Genomic DNA, 20,277 nt, shown 5'->3' on the forward strand with positions numbered 1-20,277 from the left:
GAACATTCGTTCAAAAGTTACAGATATTTGAATATTTACGTACCATTTTTGTATCAACGGACAGCCGTCAAAATTGTATGTATGGGTGAACCAATGACACAAAATGGCTTCTTTGGTCATAGGGAAGACCCTCACAAAGTTTGAGCCGGATAAAAAAATACACAAAATCGACCAATTTTTTAGTAATTCCAGGGTGGCCACCTCGGGAAAAAACCGGGAAAAACCCGGGAATTTATTCCACCGGGAGAAAACCGGGAAAAACTCGGGAATTCGACTGACAAATCGGGAAAATATTTTAAGTTTTGTCAAAATTCAACAAATTCCTCTTAAATGACTTCAACGTATACTTTTCTCTATTAGAATATTACTCTAGTTATTGTAAATGAAGAATTCGGGAAAATAATGTTTGAACTTGTGTAATAGACTAAAGCTACTAAGCTTTGATTGTTTTTTTTTTTTTTTTGTTGAGTATTCTTTTATATATTTCTTTGGCGAGGGGGAGAAGCAACTATGATTATCACTTACACCACTGGACCCGGTTTAAAAAACAAATGTTTGATAAGTTGCAATTTTTCTGATCAAGTTTGCGGTTCAATAGAAAATTTACTCAGCGCTATGATTTTTGATGTCTTATTTCAATAATTATTGAATTTCATAAGCACAATAAACAATTTATTTTTGTTTTATAATGTATTTCAATATCAACTTGAGGGTGCACAGCAGCCAAGGAAGTTGTTGTCTTTTTATTCCAAAATTGTCAAACTTACGGATTTAACCCATCAACAATATGATTGTTAAAAGAGTCAAAATCCGCTTTATTTTTTTTTTTGTTGACAGTAACTTTAGGGAATAGATAACCGATAGTTCCCATAATTTCGAAGATACTAAAATATGCGTACCGAAAATCGTGGTGCAAAAAGCTTAGCTTGATGTGCGCCGTTAAAAATAAGAATACAGTCGATTATCCGAAGGCCTCGGGAAAAATAAAAATATATAAATAATGAAATAAAACGCCACAGTTTCAACATTTGCATGGAAAAAGTGTTTAAAATGCATTTTACACTTGTTCAGTTGTTTTGCAATCATTAGTTTTCAAATAATGTAAAATTTAACGAAAACAAAAAAAATAAAGAAAAAAAATAATAAACATAGAAAAAAATTCTAATGATTTTTAAATCAACCCAAATATGCTAAAAACGATTCTGAACGCAGGTGAATAGATCTAAAATTGATTTCAGTTGATTCCACTTAAATTTTCATTATAATTTAGAAGTTTTTTGAAAAAAAAATTGCCCCCTGATTTTTCGGGCCAATTTTTAAGGGGGGAGGCTAAAACTAAATAAAATTTGTACCAGCCTAAACTATTTTAAAATTATTTAGAAATATGAAATTCAAGATGGCGGCCAAAATGGCTGAAATGAAATATTGAAAAAATGCATTTTTAAATTGAATAGGCAATCAGCCACTCAACAGTGACAAAAATTAAGGCGCTGAACTCGAATTTGATGTTAACAGTAAGAAAATAAAAAAAAAACCAATTGTATTTTTATTGTTCAAACCTTCGGATAATCGGACGGACTGTTTACAATTTTTAATGTAAAACATTTGGTGGAATTTCAAAAATCTGTTTTCAGTAGTATTTTATAAGATGATTTTTGGCTTTCTCAGTCAAACAAATTATTAAGGACAAACTGCCATGAAACTTTGTGCTTGTGTTTTTAAATCAGATTTGAGTACCGTAATCTGGGGTGAATCGGGACTACAGTCTGAATAGGGACAGCAGTTTTTAGAGCACTTAAAGCTTTTAAATTTGGAAATGGATGTACACATTTTGTTGGCCTGAGTCTGTTCTAACCGAAACCAACCAGAAAAATCAAAATATTGAGCTCCAACATGGTTAAAACTGCTGTCCCAATTCGCCCCATGTGTCCCGATTGACCCCAGTTTACGGTACTTTTGTATAATTTTAAAATGTCGGAAATATTTGGTATTTAAGATATTTTTATATAGTTATTTGGGAATCTTTCAACAGTTAAATGCCTATCAAATTGTGTTCAAATTCAGAACATTTGGAAAATATCGTTCCTTTAAAATTTATTTTAAAATTGTAATTTAAATTTTAAATAAAATTTTCAGATATTTTAAAATTACAATATTTTCAGAGTTCAACTGCATAATAGTCATTTCAATACAAACAGTCACTTTTTATTTTTATTCAAACACAAAAACTGAGTTTTTGTTGGCTTTTATTTAATTCTCATCTGAAAATTCCGTAAAAAAAGATTAACTGACTTTTGGCTCTTTTGGTTATTTTGTTCAGAAAATCGTAGCACGGTTAATTGATTTTTATCATTCTGTGTTACTCAAAAATTTAAAAACATCCAAACATGTTTATTTTTTTCTTTTTTCAATAAATTTGGCACGGCTCATACAAAGGATGTATCGAGAATTATGTTTATGTTTGCGCGATCTGGGAGTCGCGATGAGGTGTTGAAGTACAGGCCAACCCATAGGGGTTTTTTTTGACAGTTAAATTTTTTCTAGAAATCATCTCATCAATACCTAAATGCTTGCCGAAGATACTAAATCGATCCGCCAAAAATGTTTTTAGTTACCGTTTGTTTAAATATATGGCACTTTTTCTCTGGAAGAATCGTTCTTCTTGAATTTACAAAAGCTTTTTCAAAGAAAACTGAAGAGTATTTGCATAAATGTTGTTGTCTTTTGCAAATATTTTCTACCCATACTCATACCCAACATTGTAAATGCTATTTCCTGCTTTACAGTAATAATTTATGTAATTCTTAAATTTAATACAAAACGATTTTTTATTGATTTTAAGTTAAGAAAAATGGTGGAGCATGGAGATGAAAAATCACAAGCATTATGGAAAATAAGGATTTGGACTAAAAACTTTTAAAAACGGCTTCTTACTTTTTGTACTCAATTTGAAAGCTCCCTTGAGAAATAAAAATATTGAACCAAAAGTATACGTTGTGTATGCGTTTAAAAAGTATTTTGATACTAACGTCAGTCTATAAAAAAACATTGTAATTTGATTTTAAACTATATGGAAAAATTCCTTCAGGCCTCGGGAGAAAACCGGGAAAAAACCGGGAAATTGAAAATCCAAAACTGGTGGCCACCCTGTAGTAATTCTCTTTTGTGAAATTTTCTGTTTTTTCAATGAATACTATTTCAAAATATTGAAACGGCTAAAATACATATTTTGGACATTTTTTTTGTAATGCTGGACTAAATTTCGGAGTTGGCTGTTGCAACTATTTTTTGAAGACAAAACAACTTTTAAAAATAATATCCATCGGCTTTATTTTCAATAGAAAAGAGTATTTCGGAAGGAACCGGTCAAGAAAAATGTGAAATGGGCAGCCGCGGCAGCGAAAGCAAGCCAGAGATTGTGAAGAAAAGTCCCAAGAAATCGCAAAGCCATTTCTTGACCCCTTTTCTTGGGAGGTGCGTATTGGCCCGGTAATTGATAGTTTCGGATTTCGGAAGGATCTCAACAAGGTTTTTTTTAGTAATGAAAATATTTTAATAATTAAAATATCACCCTAGCTGAATGTATAAAATTGATAATGCATAATAAGACAATATCGTTTGCCGATTTTGTGTATGAATATTGCGTTTCTATCACCATGCGATGCGCTTACAATCTAAAGAATAACAGGGTTCGTTTTTACAAGTTGGACTTCATAAACGGCTTAAGGTACATGTGGAATGATTTATTCACCGGTTCCTGCAAGCGGGTAACAGCATGGATTAATTAAATATTCAATAATACATAAGCTAAATAGCTACCTGATTCAACGGGCTCTTCTTGGCCTCCTCAAACAGTCGCTCGTACACGTTTCCGTCGTAGGCACCCAGCGCCGATCCCAGCACCATGTCGGGAATGTCGAACGAGTCCACGATGCCAACTGCGTTCGGACGGATCGCCGCCAGCGAATCCTCCAGCTTCTGCTGCAGCCTCGTCACGTCACTCTCCGACAGGGTGGTGAACTGGAAACGAGAATGAGCCCATTAGCCCTCGCTTTTAGCTAAGACCAGATCCTCAACTAGCTTACCCTCAAAAGGTCTCCAACGGCCTTGACGGCTTCGTCGTACGCGTACAGCTCGTAAATGTCTCGGATCACGCGACCCAGCTCCGGTGACAGAGTGGTGCAGGACTTTTCGATCATTTCGTAGCCGGACTGCACCAGGAAGGCTCGGCAGTGGGCATCAGCGGCACGGGAAAGTTCGATCGAGGTTAGATTGACCGCTTCCTCCTGGGTGTAGCCGGAGCGTTTGCGCTGCTCAATGTGCTCGTACGCCAGGCGAAGTTTTCTGTGAAGGAAGTCAATGCGTGAATCGAGGATTCTTGGTAAGAATACGAAGTGGGCTTACCCGGCGGCGACGGTTTGCAGGCCGCGGATGATTCCGGGCACGGAGTCGTCCCAGGCCTGACGCTGATTTTTGTTGGAAATGAAGCTCTTCAGGTACTGAACAGTTGGGACGAGTTCCTGACCCTTCATGGCTTGGGTCCACACCTTGAGCAAATATCTGAAAATAGAAGCACAAGGACTCTTAGGATGTTGACCCTACATGTGTTACCCCTCTAAATGTTGACGAGTATTGGATTGGACCACAGGAGAAGAAGAACTAGATTGTAGGCGTGGTTTGTGATCAAATCTACAACCGAACACTACTTTGGTGTCTTGGGATAAATAGAATCCCAAGGATCTCGGTGGCTTGAGGTTTGAGAGTAAAGTACCCCGCTAGGAACGTGGAAGGTACGGGTTCGAATCCCGTCTGTGATCTGGTGTTTTTTTTTCGCTTCTTAACCACTGTTTACTACCATTTGTCGTTCTACTTTGAATATCGTTCCTTGGAAATACCACTATGGAAAGACAAAACGGTTCTGTCTCTCCGCAACACTTAACGAACCTTAATAAATTCAGCAGGCATTTGTAACAACACAGCAAAAAAGCAGATGTTAAAGTCGCATGCAAAAGCATCACCTTCGTCAAAAAGACACTTAATATTACACACAGAAAAAAATCTAAATAATTCGCTCTGCAGCATTGTCTTGGCGTTCTCGATTGCGAGATACCTACTCGAAACTAGGGGTCCGAAGGCTTGATTGTTGAGGCAATTGCAAACCTCTTTTTACACCGAAGCATCCATCCACCCCGGGATTCAAACTGACGACCTTTGGATTGTTAGTCCAACTGCCTACCAGCGACTCCACAGAGACAGGACCCAGGGAGACGACTCCTACACCTGGACTTAGCTATCGACCTAACCACTAGGTTAGACCGGGGCCAACATTTACTTCCCCGTCCGACGGAAGGCATGATCAGACAAATCTCGTCTCGGAAAATGCCACCGGGACCTTTTGGGATCGAACCCAGGCCACCTGGGGTAAGAGCCAACTACGTTTACAACTACACCACGGGTCCCGGCAATATGGAAGACAATAGTTTATATTTGCAAACGACGGGATTTAATCCCAGAACCAACAGTAAGGAGCCTTAGCCCGCTCGGCCATCAGACCAATGAAAAACGGAAAGGATAAACGCATATAGGTCATTCCATCTGAAGCGGAACAGCATTTGAAAATTACCCTCTCCGATCCTGCTCAAATTTGGCAGGGCTGTTGATACTATCAAAACATGCAAGAATCCCAAATTTCGTCCAAATCGGACCACCCCCTCAATTTTGGTACCTCCAGGGTTGTTACGGACGGCGCGTTTCGCGCGGATTTGCTGGCTAATTTTGCTTAGTCGCGAATTTCGCGCGGATTTGAAATTTGGTTAATATTTAAAATAATTGAGAGATAAAATTACTTTGAAATAATAAAGAAAATTATTATCAGGGAATCAGGGATTTTTTTAATTTGCTTCGATTTCTGTTACTGAAACAAAATTGAGTTTTCTTCCGAAAATGTTTGTTTGTATTTTCTTAATAAAAAACATCAAAAAAATCTTCATGAAGAGATTATTTTTTAAATGTATTGATGAGGATTTCTTATACAAATTTATTACTACACTCAATTTTTACCGGCTTTGAATATTTTTAATATCTTTTGAGTTTTGAGTATCGTTCTTTTTAACCTTATTTATTGTTTATTTTATAAAGGATTTCAATCATGTGAATCATTTTTCAAACTTTTCTCGAAGTTATATACCAGGATGTAAGAAAAATGATTATTGGGGCTTGTTTCCGTGGCCGTACTGTGCTCAAATGCGGATGCTGGCTCTTCGCCGTTGAATTGTAGTAAAACCCATTGAAAAAAACCCCTAAATGAAAGCTACAATATTCAAAACTCGAAGATTCAGAAATTAAAAATATTTTTGATATAGTCTTTTTTACTGAAAATTTAAAAATTAGAATACAAATATTCAAATATACGAAATTTTATAAATTTATAACTAAAAAAAAATTAAATTCAAAACTAGAAAAAATTCAAACAAATTAATTCAAATTTAATTTAAGAATTTAAAAATTTAAAGAGTCAAAAATGATAAATTCTAAAAATTCAAAATTAAAAACGACCAAGAGAACAAACAATAATACATGCTCAAATTCTTAAATTATTCAATTCAATTCAATTCAATTCGGTTTTATTGGTGAATTATCAATATACAATAAGTTCTTTTGAAATATATAACAGAGTTTTGGAGTTCCTTTCAGCTGTGTGTTATATCATAATCCATTTTGGAACAATTGTTGCTTGTAGTTAAGGGGTTACCGAAAGTAAGAAAAAGATAAGAAAAAAAAAACTTACTAAAATTGCAAGGGAAAGGGGATAGAAATAGAGAAAGTTCTTAAATTATTAAATTCTTAAATTCTTAAATTCTTAAATTCTTAAATTCTTAAATTCTTAAATTCTTAAATTCTTAAATTTTTAAATTCTTAAATTCTTAAATTCTTAAATTCTTAAATTCTTAAATTCTTAAATTCTTAAATTCTTAAATTCTTAAATTCTTAAATTCTTAAATTCTTAAATTCTTAAATTCTTAAATTCTTAAATTCTTAAATTCTTAAATTCTTAAATTCTTAAATTCTTAAATTCTTAAACTCTTAAATTCTTAAATTCTTAAATTCTAAAATTCTTAAATTCTTAAATTCTTAAATTCTTAAATTCTTAAATTCTTAAATTCTTAAATTCTCAAATTCTTAAATTCTTAAATTCTTAAATTCTTGAATTCTTAAATTCTTAAATTCTTAAATTCTTAAATTCTTAAATTCTTAAATTTTTAAATTCTTAAATTCTCAAATTCTTAAATTCTTAAATTCTTAAATTCTGAAATTCTTAAATTCTTAAATTCTTAAATTCTTAAATTCTTAAATTCTTAAATTCTTAAATTCTTAAATTCTTAACTTCTTAAATTCTTAAATTCTTAAATTCTTAAATTCTTAAATTCTTAAATTCTTAAATTCTTAAATTCTTAAATTCTTAAATTCTTAAATTCTTAAATTCTTAATAAAATAATACAAATTTGGTGGTTCGATTTTTATGAGTGACTCTTTGGCGAGAATCATCAAGTACGAACTGTGTTTAAATTTTCAAATCCTTAGATTTATGAATTTTATGATCATTTTCATTCCATAAATTTTTGATTTTTTTTATTTTTCATATTTATATTTCAAAATGTTTTAATTCATATTTAGAATTTCTCTTTTTGCCAAAATTATTGTTATGGCTTTTCCCTCTGGTTTACTTCATCCTAGCAAAAATAAATTTGTCCATAAAATTTTCGGCGTTTCAAGATTCTGCGTTCTGAGATTCGGCCTCATGCGGCTATTCTTGATATAAAATTGCATTTATTGAATACAATTTTATTTAATCGTTTGTGATTGTTGTGTTCCTTTTGATGGATCTCTTGATTTTTGTTCCAAAATATTTTTTTTAATTCATAAAAAATAAACTCTCTTGTATGTTTGTCGCGAAATTATTTTTGTTAATATGGCGCGGATTGGGTTTTGGGACGGCGCGGATTTGGCGCGGATTTTTTTTCGACTTCTTCGTAACAACCCTGTACCTCCCCCAATTTATCTTATAATCCCATCTTAATGTTTATCTTTTTGACAGTACTGGCGTTGTAGGAATCGGATTACTAGACGTAATACGAATTAGAAGTCGATTAAACGTCACAATTAATTTCTGGAGTTTTTTTTTTCAATGGTCCAATAAACCAATTTTTTAGGTTTTTCTATTTTGGGTGTTTTTTAATACCCCTGACTCAAGGCAGTTTCAAAAACACCCAAAAAGCAAAAACTGGAAATTTGGTATATTGGACCTTTTCAAAAAAAAACTCCAGATTTTCACGCTGATGTTGACATTTAACCCCATTGTTCGACGATTTCCGAGCACCTGTTTCCATGCTTTTGACAGCTGTCAGTCGTCATTAGAATTAGCGAATCCGTTCTGTAATCGAACCATCGACCAAAAAAAAAACTTCTGTGATGTTGACCCTACATGCCTTACCCCTCTAACTATGTATGATAATACAGTTATAAAGGGATTAACAAGATGCCTGTAGGGTAGCTTCAAAGATATCGACGGTAACATTTCAAAAGGCATCATGTACATTTTGACACTTTCTGGGTTATTGCATATTCTGAAAGTACTCCTAATAAGCTACCTCTCCACCAAAAATGAGCAAAAGTTACTTCAGTAAAGTCTGTTTAATCATGGTTTTAAATAAAGTAACATAAACAAAATCTCTGCCATCAGCAGTCCCTGTTTATATAGCCCTGTCAAACTGTCAAACAAAAGACTACATGAACCTCGTGACGGAAAAAAGCAACATGAACAAAGCGCCATGTACATTCGGCGAAGAAAAACGAATCATAACAAAGCGTCCCCCTCAATGACAGCAGGGTGATATAGACGTTGGTGATTTCAAAAGAAGTTATGTTTGTTTTTCTCATATAAAATTACGGAAATAGTGTTTTATTGAATTTGGATGATCAAGTATCAATAAAAGCAACGTTTTCCATCGTTTGTTATTATTAGAACATCTTATTTTGCTTTTATATTAAAATGGGAATTGAAAATGGATGCTCAACATTCAAATGCGTTTTTCTCAAAACTCATGGTTTGTACACAGCGCCGTACCTAGGGGTTGGCGCAGTTGGCGAGCGCCAAGGGCGCCAGCCCTTGGGGGGCGCCGATATCGATGTTTGTACAAAATTTTCAGATCATTTATAGCATCCTCATTCGGTATTTAAAACAGAAAGGGCGCCAAATTGTAAAGTAGAACTACTAATCACTAGATTATTTGGTTTTAAAATATAAAAAAAAAAATTAGGGGCGCCAAAATCAATTGTATGATTATTTCTACCGAAGTGTTTTCGAAATTCATACCTAATGCTAAATTTATGTTTTGCTCAAGTGGCAGAAAGTTCAAGGAGTTCTCTAAGAGCTTTTCAAAATAAATACAGCATTCAAATTTGAACCGTTGTTTAATGAAGTTTAAGTCATACCTTCCAGACTAAAAAATTGTCCAACTATATATGTTATTTTCATGTTAATTTGGCCGTGAATCACAATCAGCAAAATTGTGAAAAAATATGGTCATATTTTGAGCTTCCTTGAAATAGGAATATTTTAACATTAAAAAATATAAAAAATGAAATATTGAAATATTTTCAGCACGATTTCCCCTTTTATAAACAACTTTGTGCATAGTCTATGCTTTTTCAAAATACTCAAAAATCAAATCAAAATCAAATTATTCGCTCTACAGCATTGCCTTGGCGTTCTCGATTGCGAGATTCCTACTCGAAACTAGATGTTCGGAGGGTTTGATTATTGAAGCAATTGCAAACCTCTTTTTACACCTAGCTTCCATCCACCTCGGGATTCGAACTGATGACCTTTGGATTGTAAGACTAACTGCCTACCAGCGACTTCACCGAGACAGGACCCAGGGAGACGACTCCTACACCTGGATTGAGCTAACGACCTAACCTCTAGGTTAGACCGGGGCCATCATTTACTTCCCCGTCCGACGGAAGGCGTCAAATCTCGTCTCGAAAAATGCCACCGGGACCTTCTGGGATACCATATTTACCCACACAACATGGGTCCCGAAATACTACAGTTTTGAAATAGGAAAACTGCTTTATGACTAACATTATTTTTTCAAGAAAAAAAATGTTTTTCAGAGCACACAAGCTGTTCTGAACTTTTTTAGTTTTATCGTTAGTTTTAGAAATGTTAATAAACAACAACTGGTTTCCTATTTTTTAGGATTGTTGTTGTCAAAAGTGCTATATAAAAGTGCGGGCAAAGTCTAAGGTACAGTGGTAGGATCAATATTAAATCGTCTAAAAAGCTTTGGTTATGAGAAAATATTCAAACTTATATTTTCTGCAAAATGAGTTTCAGTTTAAAACAAACAAATCATATTTTATCAAGATTTGAAAACATTTTTATAGCTTTGCAGAAAAATATATTTTTAGAATATAAAATTTAATTTTACGAATTAAAAATAAATTAAAAAAATACCGGTAAAAAATCAATCAATATATTTTACCTAATGTAATGATCTTTTTATTATCATTAAAATAAGTTTCATCACTAATTGTGCTGGATTTTTAATGATCCTTCATTGATTTTGACGAAATTCGGTTCTGCCGCTGATTGATTGAGCACTCAATTCTGTGCATTTTTCTGAAAAATAAATTTAACAAAAAACTAAACACTGCTATCGATTTTATGAAATCTGAAAAAAAATCTGAAAACTTAATTCCTACCATAAATTTTCAGTTCAACTTATCTTTTATTAATTTGAAAAATAATACATGAAAAACTGTGTCTCTGAATTTAATCATATTTAGGTCTCCAATTGCAATTATAAAATCAAAATTCATTGAAGCAATCATTGAATATTAACATCAATTTATCAAAAAAAAAAAAAATAGATTTTGGAGGGGCGCCAAATCGATGCTTTGCCAAGGGCGCCGTGGACCCAAGGTACGGCTCTGTTTGTACATGATGCTTTTTGAAATGTTGGCGTCGAATATTCTTGATCTTCAAAGAACAAGAACGTGCAAAATCTCAAGGTCAAATCAAGGAGAGTTAGAAGAGCTGTAAGTGATTATCTCGTTGACTTTTGGACCAATTCTAATCTTTATAACCTATTGAAGTGTTTCTGCACATCCAATCGCGATAACAGAAGAATTAAGATTTATACAAGGTATTGTTTTGCTAAGTCAGCGTCCAAAGTCTTATCATCACAGATCCCACCCCCACATGAACAGCTCCGTACAAATTTAGCAACTGATAAGCTCTGTCAATCACCTGGCAGTCTGCAGCAGAAGCACCGTGTTTTCTCCCTCGTAGGTACAGGCTGCGGTCACCATACCGTACGTTCCGAAAAGGTTCGAACAGGTCATGTAACCGTGGCCGCCACACGCCAGCCGGCAAGTTTCCACGGCTTGGGCAGCATCGGCCGTACAGACGGCCTTGAGGCAGCAAGCGATCGCGTGCAGTTCCGGCAACCGCTCCAGATCGCCCTTGTCCAGCTCGGACGTGACCTGGTTGTACATGTCCCACAGGTTGTCCGACGTCAGCTTGAAAATAATACTTTTGGCGATGGCTGGAAATAGCTTATACTGCTGCGTTACATGATCGATGACTTGCACCTCCGGTTGACTGTTGGAGAGAGTAAGATAAGATAAACCCGGTTATTGCGATTAGCTCGGCTGCTCAAGACGCAGAAGAAAACAACTTACTCCGGATTGATAACGCTCTGGCGACGAACGCACGAGTAGCGCGTCGCTATTGTGACTGCCTTCGAGAGGTAATTGGCCATGTCACGAACGATCACCACCCGAACGAACATCATCGTTCCGTAGGTCAGCACCGACGAGGGTGGCTTGACGAAGGTTCCATCTTCCAGCAGCTTGGCGTTCTTCATCAACATGTTGGTGCGAGGAATGCGCACCTGTTTGAACCCAAGAAATCCGTTGTTGACTCCGTTCATGCCCAGCTTGTTGCCGATCTCACCGATCGAGATACCCGGCAACGGCATGTGCGTGTCCTCGTCACGAAGCTGCACGATGAACGGATGGATGCCGTGGCACTTTCCCTTGGAGTACAGCTGGGCAATTACAACGCAATAATTGGCCGTGTGTCCCACTGGAAAGCATCAAAACCAACTTTAGTTCTCACTTCACCCTCACACCATCAACCCCCAAAGTTCAACTCACATCCCCCGGGCCACCACTTGTACGCCGTGAGGCTTGGACTGTTGAGCACAAACTCTTTGGTCTTCTCGTCGTACGTCGCCGTCGTCTCCAGGCCTCGGATGAACGTGCCGTGGCCCAGCTCGGTTTGCGCGTACGTTCCAATGATTTCGCAGTTCCACGCCTTCCCGATCCATTCCGCTTGCTGTTCGGGCGTTCCGTGGCCCATCAGCGCCGGCAGAAACATGACAAAGTGCACCCCAAGCGGATTGCCCTCCTTTATGATGCCGGAACCGAGCAGACCACCGAGAAGGGCCCTGAAATGAGGAATTATTGTATTCGCTGCTGATTGATCATACGACTACTTTACTCACATGTAGTTGTCGACACCGTCCTTGCCCTGTTCCTGCATCTGTTTCACCTTGCGGAAGATGACGGTGGCCTTGCGGACGGATTCCTCGTACACCTCCTTGTGCGAGACAAAGTGCAGCGGAACTTTGTCGAAGAACTCCGGCTCGCCCAGGAAGAATTTCTCTGTGGAAAGGGGGGAAATTTGAGTTTTTACCAGATTTTTCAACATTTATTGTGTAAACTTCTGTTAACGTAAAAAGTGGTATGTGAAAAATTCCCCTGGTTCTCCAAGATTTCATGAAAAATTTCTACAAAAAAAAAATCAAGCATGAAAGTTGTCTTCTTAAATCGGTCTTTCATAAACTCTCGTAATTTTAGGCGATGACTCACCAAATATATTTGGTTTGTATAATTAAACAGATTTGAAAATTTAGATTATTTTGTCAGCACGAGTCGTACTTTAAATACGACGAGTGCTGAAATCGATTAATCGTGTTTTGTACCGAGTTGCATTCAACATGTTGCAATTCCGGAAACAAGCTTTAATTGGATTTTCAGTGAAACAATTTCTTCCCCACATGAGTCAACTCAAACACCAGTACAGTGTCAAAAAGTATTACTTTTCGATACAAGTGCTGAAAAAAATAACTCAAACGAGAATTATAATGAATTTCTAGTTTTTTTAAAAGGACCTATATCTATTGTCTTTCATATGTTTATTGGACCTTTTCAATAAAAACTCTAGATTTTTAACACTGTCATTTCGTCACTATAGAATGACAGAAAAAGTGCGTTTTTACGAAACGGAATTGCAAAATTAAAAAATAATTGAAGGCCACGTAGCTTATGCACGATCTCTAATCACTGCTTGATCACAAAAGCTGATGAATTGACATTTCGCTTGGACGCCAATAGAAGTGTGAAGTTTTGGAGCTTTGTTGTCTTCAGAAGAGTTGCCGCAAATAGAAAGGGGCAACTTTTGGTTTGGTTGAAAATGAGGGTGGTTCACGATTAGGGTGATTTTCAAAATTTAACTTTTCAGGGATCTTTTTGCGATTTTTTTTTGTCTTCTAGAAAATTGTTGGGCTCGCCAATCCAAGTAACTTTATCGAAGATTGGTGTCTTAAATTTTATCTCGCAATTTACGCCTTCTACGACCAAATTCAGGGAGAGCATACGAGCGAACCTGAAAAAATCTTTTTTTATAAAGTAACAACTCAGGGTAAAGTTTTAGAGAAAAGTTATGTTCTGTGATGTGTTTTAGAGCTCTAAAAAACAAACATTTTTATTTTTTGACATTTCACCTTCCTAGTATCATTTGAGGGGTAGGCGTGGCTGAATGGTTAAGCTGTTCGCTTTGTAAGCGGAAGGTTTTGGGTTCGATTCCCATCTGCTCCTATCGAGAAATTATGGAAAGAAGGAATTCTGAACACTTGAATATGAACGAAAAATTCATTAGCTCGCGGCGGGGTTCGATCCCCCGTCCTTTGGGTCAGCAGACAAAAAATGCTAACCACCAGACCATCGAGACTTAGTTGTATAGAAGGATTAAGAATGCTATAAGAATCCAAGAAACTTGATTGGAATCTGTGTGAACCTAAGAACAGGAAAATGCAATATTGAATGCAAGTTGAATTCAAGGACACTGGTTGCATAATTGTTAGGCGAATATTGAACTTTCAACACGACCAGAATTCACCACAAAAAGCTTGGTGAACCGAATTGGAAAGCTTCCAATATGAATCCAAGAACATACGAAGAATTAAGGACTATAAATTGATTTGACTGCCACATCACTTACCACGGTGAATCCTGGCTTCACACCCATCTTACTAACACCCTCAAACCTCACGTGATACTTTGTCGAAGACGCAGCTGATTTAGCGGTCTTCATCACTCAAGTATCGGACTAAAATTCCTCTCCACTTCCCCCGTGTCTTACCACTGGTCGTGGCCGGCGCTGTGATTGGCTAGCATGATAGGGACATTTGAAAGTTGCGAAGTGGTGATGATTGGTTCCTACTCTTCATCTGTGGTCCACGGAGCAATTCTTGGAGGTCCTGGTCAATAACAGAGTAGCAACTACGGGTAGACACCAATGCTATGCTATGCTATTTCACCTTCCTAGTATCATTTGAAAAGCCTTTTAATTATCCAACAAACGATTAATCGGATTATCGATCCGGATATTGCTTTTATCGAAATATCTGTGATCAGTTAAGTGCTAATAACTTTTGATATGGTTATCAGATTTTCGATGTTTTGGGCTCATTAAAAAGAAATTCCTTTCTAAAAATGTGTAACACGACTTTTCTTACAAAAATCACCCTTTTTACGATCTTCTGGCAGCGATGGAATAATTATCATCAAAAGAAAATCATTGGACGTTCATCAAGAGAAAAATCTCTCGCGCACGAAAGATCGGTAAAAGGAATCTAAAAAAAATCATCATCTTGATTATTCGGCGGAACATCTTATTCACTACTACTCTTGCAAGTGTAACGTCACACGTCGAAAAACGACCTGTCACATTTTGTAGATGGGCAATGTGTGTAAACAAAGTGAAATAAATATTTTTAAGTGGTGCTGACAAGGAAATTCACAAAAAATCATCAGCAGAATGATTTTCTTGGAGAATTTCGGGAGCGATTTTCTTTTGCGTGATTTGCCTCCCCTCTCTTTCGCGGGTAAAGAAAGTTCGCTTCTGAGTCGATATGTACAGTTTAAGATCTAGGAGCTCGTATTAAGAAGTTCATTTTACAAGTGATTTTATAGCCTTTCCTCAGTACGGTGAGGAAGGCAAAAAGATGCAAATTTAAAACTTAAATATCTTGAAAAAGCACAGGCCACATTTTAAGCGCCACATTGCATTCTAAAGGGGAAAATCTCAGGGGTATGCTTCTTTAAACTTCTTAAAACATTTAAAAATTGCTAATTTTCAAGGGAATAGTGTATAGGACCACCCTAACGAAATTCAAAAATTGATTAACTATTTGTTTTTCCATGTAATTTTGCCCGCTGAATCGATATCGATATCGATTTTTGGTCCTATTTTAAGTCTAAAACAAAACGAAGTTTTATTGATTTTATGTTTGGAAAAAATTGAGGCATGGAGATGAAAAATCCCAAGCTTTATTAATATTGAAATTTTGTCTGAAAACCGATCAAAAACGGCTTTGTTTAAAACTAAATCTGGTGGTCATCCTGTTTTAACCACACACTGACGAGATACAGGCTAGGGATCAAGTGTTTCTAGGGACCAGGTCTTCTCACTATTTCCTATGAAGTATTCTGAAACATTCAAAAATTGATGAATTCTTTGGGCCATTTGAAATAATAAAGAAAAAAAACTTTCAAGTTGTGTTGTGCATTTTGGCTATAATTGAATATGAACTAAATAACGTTATTTGCAACTTTGCAAAATATTAAGAATCATTTAATTCTGGCAAAATCTTTATCACTATCAGAACGAGTTTATCATTCAATCGATCCGGTTTGCATCAATTAGCAGAACTCGATCCACGTATTCTATTTCTCTGTGTTTGATAGCGTGGGTATGAGTCACTGCTTATTTTCTTGTTTCAATCCATTTGGATAGCGCTGCTGGCTCGCAACTCCCAACCTAATCCAAGTGCCCACCCTGACCCTCATGACACTTGCCGATCAACCGACCAGCGGTGGGGCTCATTAAGGCTATACATCGTCACCAAACTAAATAATATAATATGAATAAAATTCCGTCATAAAGTGACCGTCGACCGCGGTCGTCGTCAAAAGTGCTTCATCATATTAAACGCGCGCGGCCCCATCAAGCATGTAACTTACCACGGAATCGTTTCTCCTTAAGCTTGGCCTCCCCGCCAACCCACCACAGGGTAAATTCCTCATTTTTGAAGGTGCACTTTTTGCGCTCGTTCTGCAGGTCCTTGTTCACCTCGGTGGCCGGCATCGCGATGCTTTCTTTTTTATGATGTTGCGCGAAACTGGTGAGGAAAATCAGTATAAATGATTTATGTTGACGATATTACGCGACAAGAGAGTTGGAAGTTTTCTCGCGACCTCGATCCGATTGCAACTGAGCGCGATTTATAGGCTAAGCGTAGTCCGAGTTAGTAGTTCAGAACAGCAAAACGAGAAAAAGTCCCACGATTAGAACGTTCAAGATGCACGCCTCGTCACGATTCTCAGACGACTTATTCCTCACAACAAAAAAAGCTCGCCAACTGGCCCAGATCACTCTGGAGATAATCGCTGAGTGGTAACCTACGATGAACTTACGCGCCGTACTATACTATTACTAAGTCTCGCTGTGTATCACTGCTCAGTACATATATGTATACCGTATCGCATCACACATCTTCAGTGTTTACGAGAAAGTGTTCACCGTAGTAGATTCATTACACTCGCGGCACAATACCACCACAAAAAAACGAAGTTTCACAACAGCAGCTCGCAGCTCTGGTTTCGAAGGTCTCTTGGCGCGCTGGATTGGCGATCCGCGAAGGCCTTCACGAATTTTCTTCTCGAACGCCGTCGTATTGAGGGTCAAGAACCACTGATAAGCCGCAATCTACGCCACGGAATCAAAGTACTACCGACGAACAATGGTATCTCGAGCTGCAATCGGTGGTGAAGCGTAAGATCTTTGCGCGGATCTTGGCGAGATATTTCGCAATCACAACAATCTCTCGCAGCACGTAAAGCTTTTCAGAAATGTGGTAGACAGCAGCAGCGATTACCTATTGCGAACCAACCTCTGTACGTCAGCGCGAACCGTGAATGACTGAAGGCCGTATTCGACTGCGTGCACCATTGAGGAACAAAGAGGTACAGCTGAATCGCGCAACGTAGAGGTGTGAATGAATTTCTAGTGAGTGAGTGGTTTGTAGAGTATAAATCAGATGATTTGACAGCGAGTTTTCCTAGAGAGGATCCTGGAAAGGCTTCACTTTTTCCCATAGTTTTTTTTTTCAAAATACTGTTAAAAATTTTATTTTTCAAACACCAATATCTTTTTGTAACTTTTTAATATTAAGAAAAGAGAATTATGAAAGTTTTAAGTTATACTTTTTTTAATGATTCTTTATTTTTTTTTTTTTATTTTGGAAATATAAAATTTTTGAGCTCTTAAATTTCAGTTTAAATTTTTTTTTTTGTAATTTTCCTTTTCTGTTAAATTTATTGATAGAATATCCAATAACATCAAAGTGTACTACATACTGTAAAAATCATAGTTAACTCCGAAAATCTATTAGGTTGTGTATTGATTGTGTATTGATTATTTACTAATGAAATTAATTGAATTGAAAAAAATCAAAATCATTAAATTTAGTTTTTTGGAAAATTAGTTTTTTTTATATTCTAATTAGGCCGATGCAAATATTTTTCAAAGTTTCTGTCCCTGGCTCGGACCTGGGTCGAGGGAGGCAAAAAAATAAAAAAAAAATACAAAAAATTTAATAACAATACATTTTTCTGAAATTATCACTGTAGCATACAATGTTGTTTATTTTTGCCATAAAAGGTTTCTTTTCCAATTAAAAGTAAAACACTTTTACCGATACAACAATTTTGTTCCATAAATGCATGGTAGTATCAAAAACTTTCCAACTTTTAAATTTAAAAGTTTGAACTTTCTACGAATATTCACCAACGCGAAATTTTAATCCAACGAACGATCTTTTTAAATTTACAGTATTTTTTCTTTGTGTGTAATAAACATCGACAATTTTTGAAAATTCCAAAGATGTTTAAATCAACTCAAACATGCTTAAAATGATTAAAAACGCAGGAGAATTCAGCTGATTGCACTTAAGTTCCCGTTGAAATTTTGAAGTTTTTTGAAAAAAAATTTGTTTGCCTCTTGATTTTTCCAACATTAAGGGAGGGGGGGGGGGGGGAGTGGAACGGTGTGCGTCGCGGTCATCACGCAGGATTTTCGTTGCCGTTTCCGTCTTTGTTGTCCCCCCGATTGTGTCTGTATTTTGGTCCGGGCGGTTTCGCGTTTTCGCATTTTAGTTGGTTTTATCTTTCCACAGCCGGCTGTCTAAGATTGAATCATTTATGCTAAACTCAACATCAAATAACCGGGAATAGTCTCATCCGCATCCTCCGACTGTTTGCCTTGAGAATGCATAATACATCACACCATTAAACAAAATTTATTGGGTCGCATCATCATCCTCTATGTTGAATCCTGGCCATTACCCTTACCCACTAACAAAATCCCAAGCAGAAGTAGTTTTCTGGCACACGTGGGGGTGTGGATATCGTATAGAACCCACCCTTTGTAGCAACCTGTGCTAACTAACATTCCCGTCCCAATCCCCCGAGTCTACAAACTGACATGGCGGGCGCCGTTGGTGGCCAACGACTGTTACCTATTTGCTCCAGATCTAGTTTTAATGATCTTGATGTTTTATCTTTTCAGCGCATTCATACTTGCTGTTGATAAGGGAAACACCATTAGATCGTTTAAGCGTATGGTCGGTTGTATTCTGTAATTCTGTAATTTCGGAATACATTCGTCCGGCTTCAGCTGAAGATTCATGCTGTCCCATGTTGCATGTTCGAGTGTAGACCTACGGAAAACCTTGCCGCGAGGAGAGGTGAGTGAGAAGTACACGAACCACCTACGACATAATTCCTCGGGCGGCCCAGGTCAACTCGAAGTTACCCCAGGCACCCCCAGTGCAGGACACATTGGGGGTAGAAAGTGGATAGAATTTTCAGTGAATACAATAATTCTAGATTAAATTTTCAAAAGGTCCTATCTGCATAGGAAACCCATGAGGGATAGGTTGTTTTGAAAATTTAATCTAGAATTATGACAATATAGGTTCATATAATCCTTGTTCCTTGATCTTACCTTTTGACACTATCAAACCTAGCAATATTACTATTGCATCTTACCATTCCCTTTTGACAGTGTCAACTTCAAACCTTCATCCATTGTGCAATTAACACCTAATTTCCGCTATATTCTTCATGCGGAATCGTCGTCTACTTTCTTCGCCTTATTATCACTGAACCACGGCGCGATATTGTTCTCACATTTTTTGAGCTTCAACGACCGATTGTTATTCACGCACTTATAAAAATACTTGTTCTGTTTCGCGGCTTTGTGAAAAATACACGTGTGTTGGCTTATACAATGACTTTTTTGGTCATCGTATGCTCGCAAGGTACATGAAAGAGAAAAAGAGAAAAAATGGGATAAGTACAATGTAAAATAAAATCGAACATTGAATAACAGACTAACACATAAAGAAAGAATAAAGAAACCTTATTTTGCAACTAGACAGAACTACCAACTTTTAACGAGAAGTTTACAAGATAACAACTGAAGTTGTGAAATATGGGACAGGACAAACAAACTAGAATAGTTAATATATATAATAAAACAGATTGAACGTACCTTTAATCATATTAATAACACTGCCCACCATTGAAAAAACGGCTAATATCCACTTTTGGCAAAAACGAGATATTAGCACCAGGTGGTAGAGGATGTTTTAACGCATCTTCTGGAACTTGAATTTTACTGAAATAGTGCTTAGACTTGGCTGCCGATACGAAAAACCAAACGGCTAATATGCCACTCTTATGGGAAATTGCCTTGACGGAGATTTTGTCACAGACACTAAAACGCGTTTTTCTCGGAATACTTGATTTGGCATAATAGCCGAATTTTCAATTATGGGCAGAACAGTTATGCCCAAATTT

General features: G+C 36.6%; 1 protein-coding gene across 1 annotated transcript; it reads right to left on the reverse strand.

Moving 5' to 3' along the window:
- Positions 1-3,529: 3,529 nt before the first annotated feature.
- Positions 3,530-17,375, reverse strand: LOC120424707 (probable peroxisomal acyl-coenzyme A oxidase 1). Its single transcript, XM_039588891.2, has 10 exons — positions 17,292-17,375; positions 16,378-16,535; positions 12,576-12,735; positions 12,226-12,518; positions 11,749-12,154; positions 11,315-11,668; positions 4,405-4,560; positions 4,086-4,344; positions 3,820-4,020; positions 3,530-3,757 (listed from the first exon to the last, which is right to left on the reverse strand). The coding sequence occupies exons 1-10, from the start codon at positions 17,363-17,365 to the stop codon at positions 3,698-3,700; spliced, it is 2,121 nt and encodes a 706-aa protein (XP_039444825.1). The 5' UTR covers positions 17,366-17,375; the 3' UTR covers positions 3,530-3,697.
- Positions 17,376-20,277: the final 2,902 nt, after the last annotated feature.

This window comes from Culex pipiens, chromosome 2 (assembly GCF_016801865.2).
Source record: "Culex pipiens pallens isolate TS chromosome 2, TS_CPP_V2, whole genome shotgun sequence".
Lineage (NCBI taxonomy): Eukaryota > Metazoa > Arthropoda > Insecta > Diptera > Culicidae > Culex > Culex pipiens.

Coding starts and splice junctions, on each gene's coding strand:
- LOC120424707 (XM_039588891.2), bottom strand. CDS start 17,365: ATGGTGCACGCAGTCGAATACGGCCTTCAGTCATTCACGGTTCGCGCT. Junction 11,669..11,748: donor CAGAGCGTTATCAATCCGGA/GTAAGTTGTTTT, acceptor TCTCTCCAACAG/TCAACCGGAGGTGCAAGTCA. Junction 4,561..11,314: donor CTTCTGCTGCAGACTGCCAG/GTGATTGACAGA, acceptor TTCTATTTTCAG/ATATTTGCTCAAGGTGTGGA.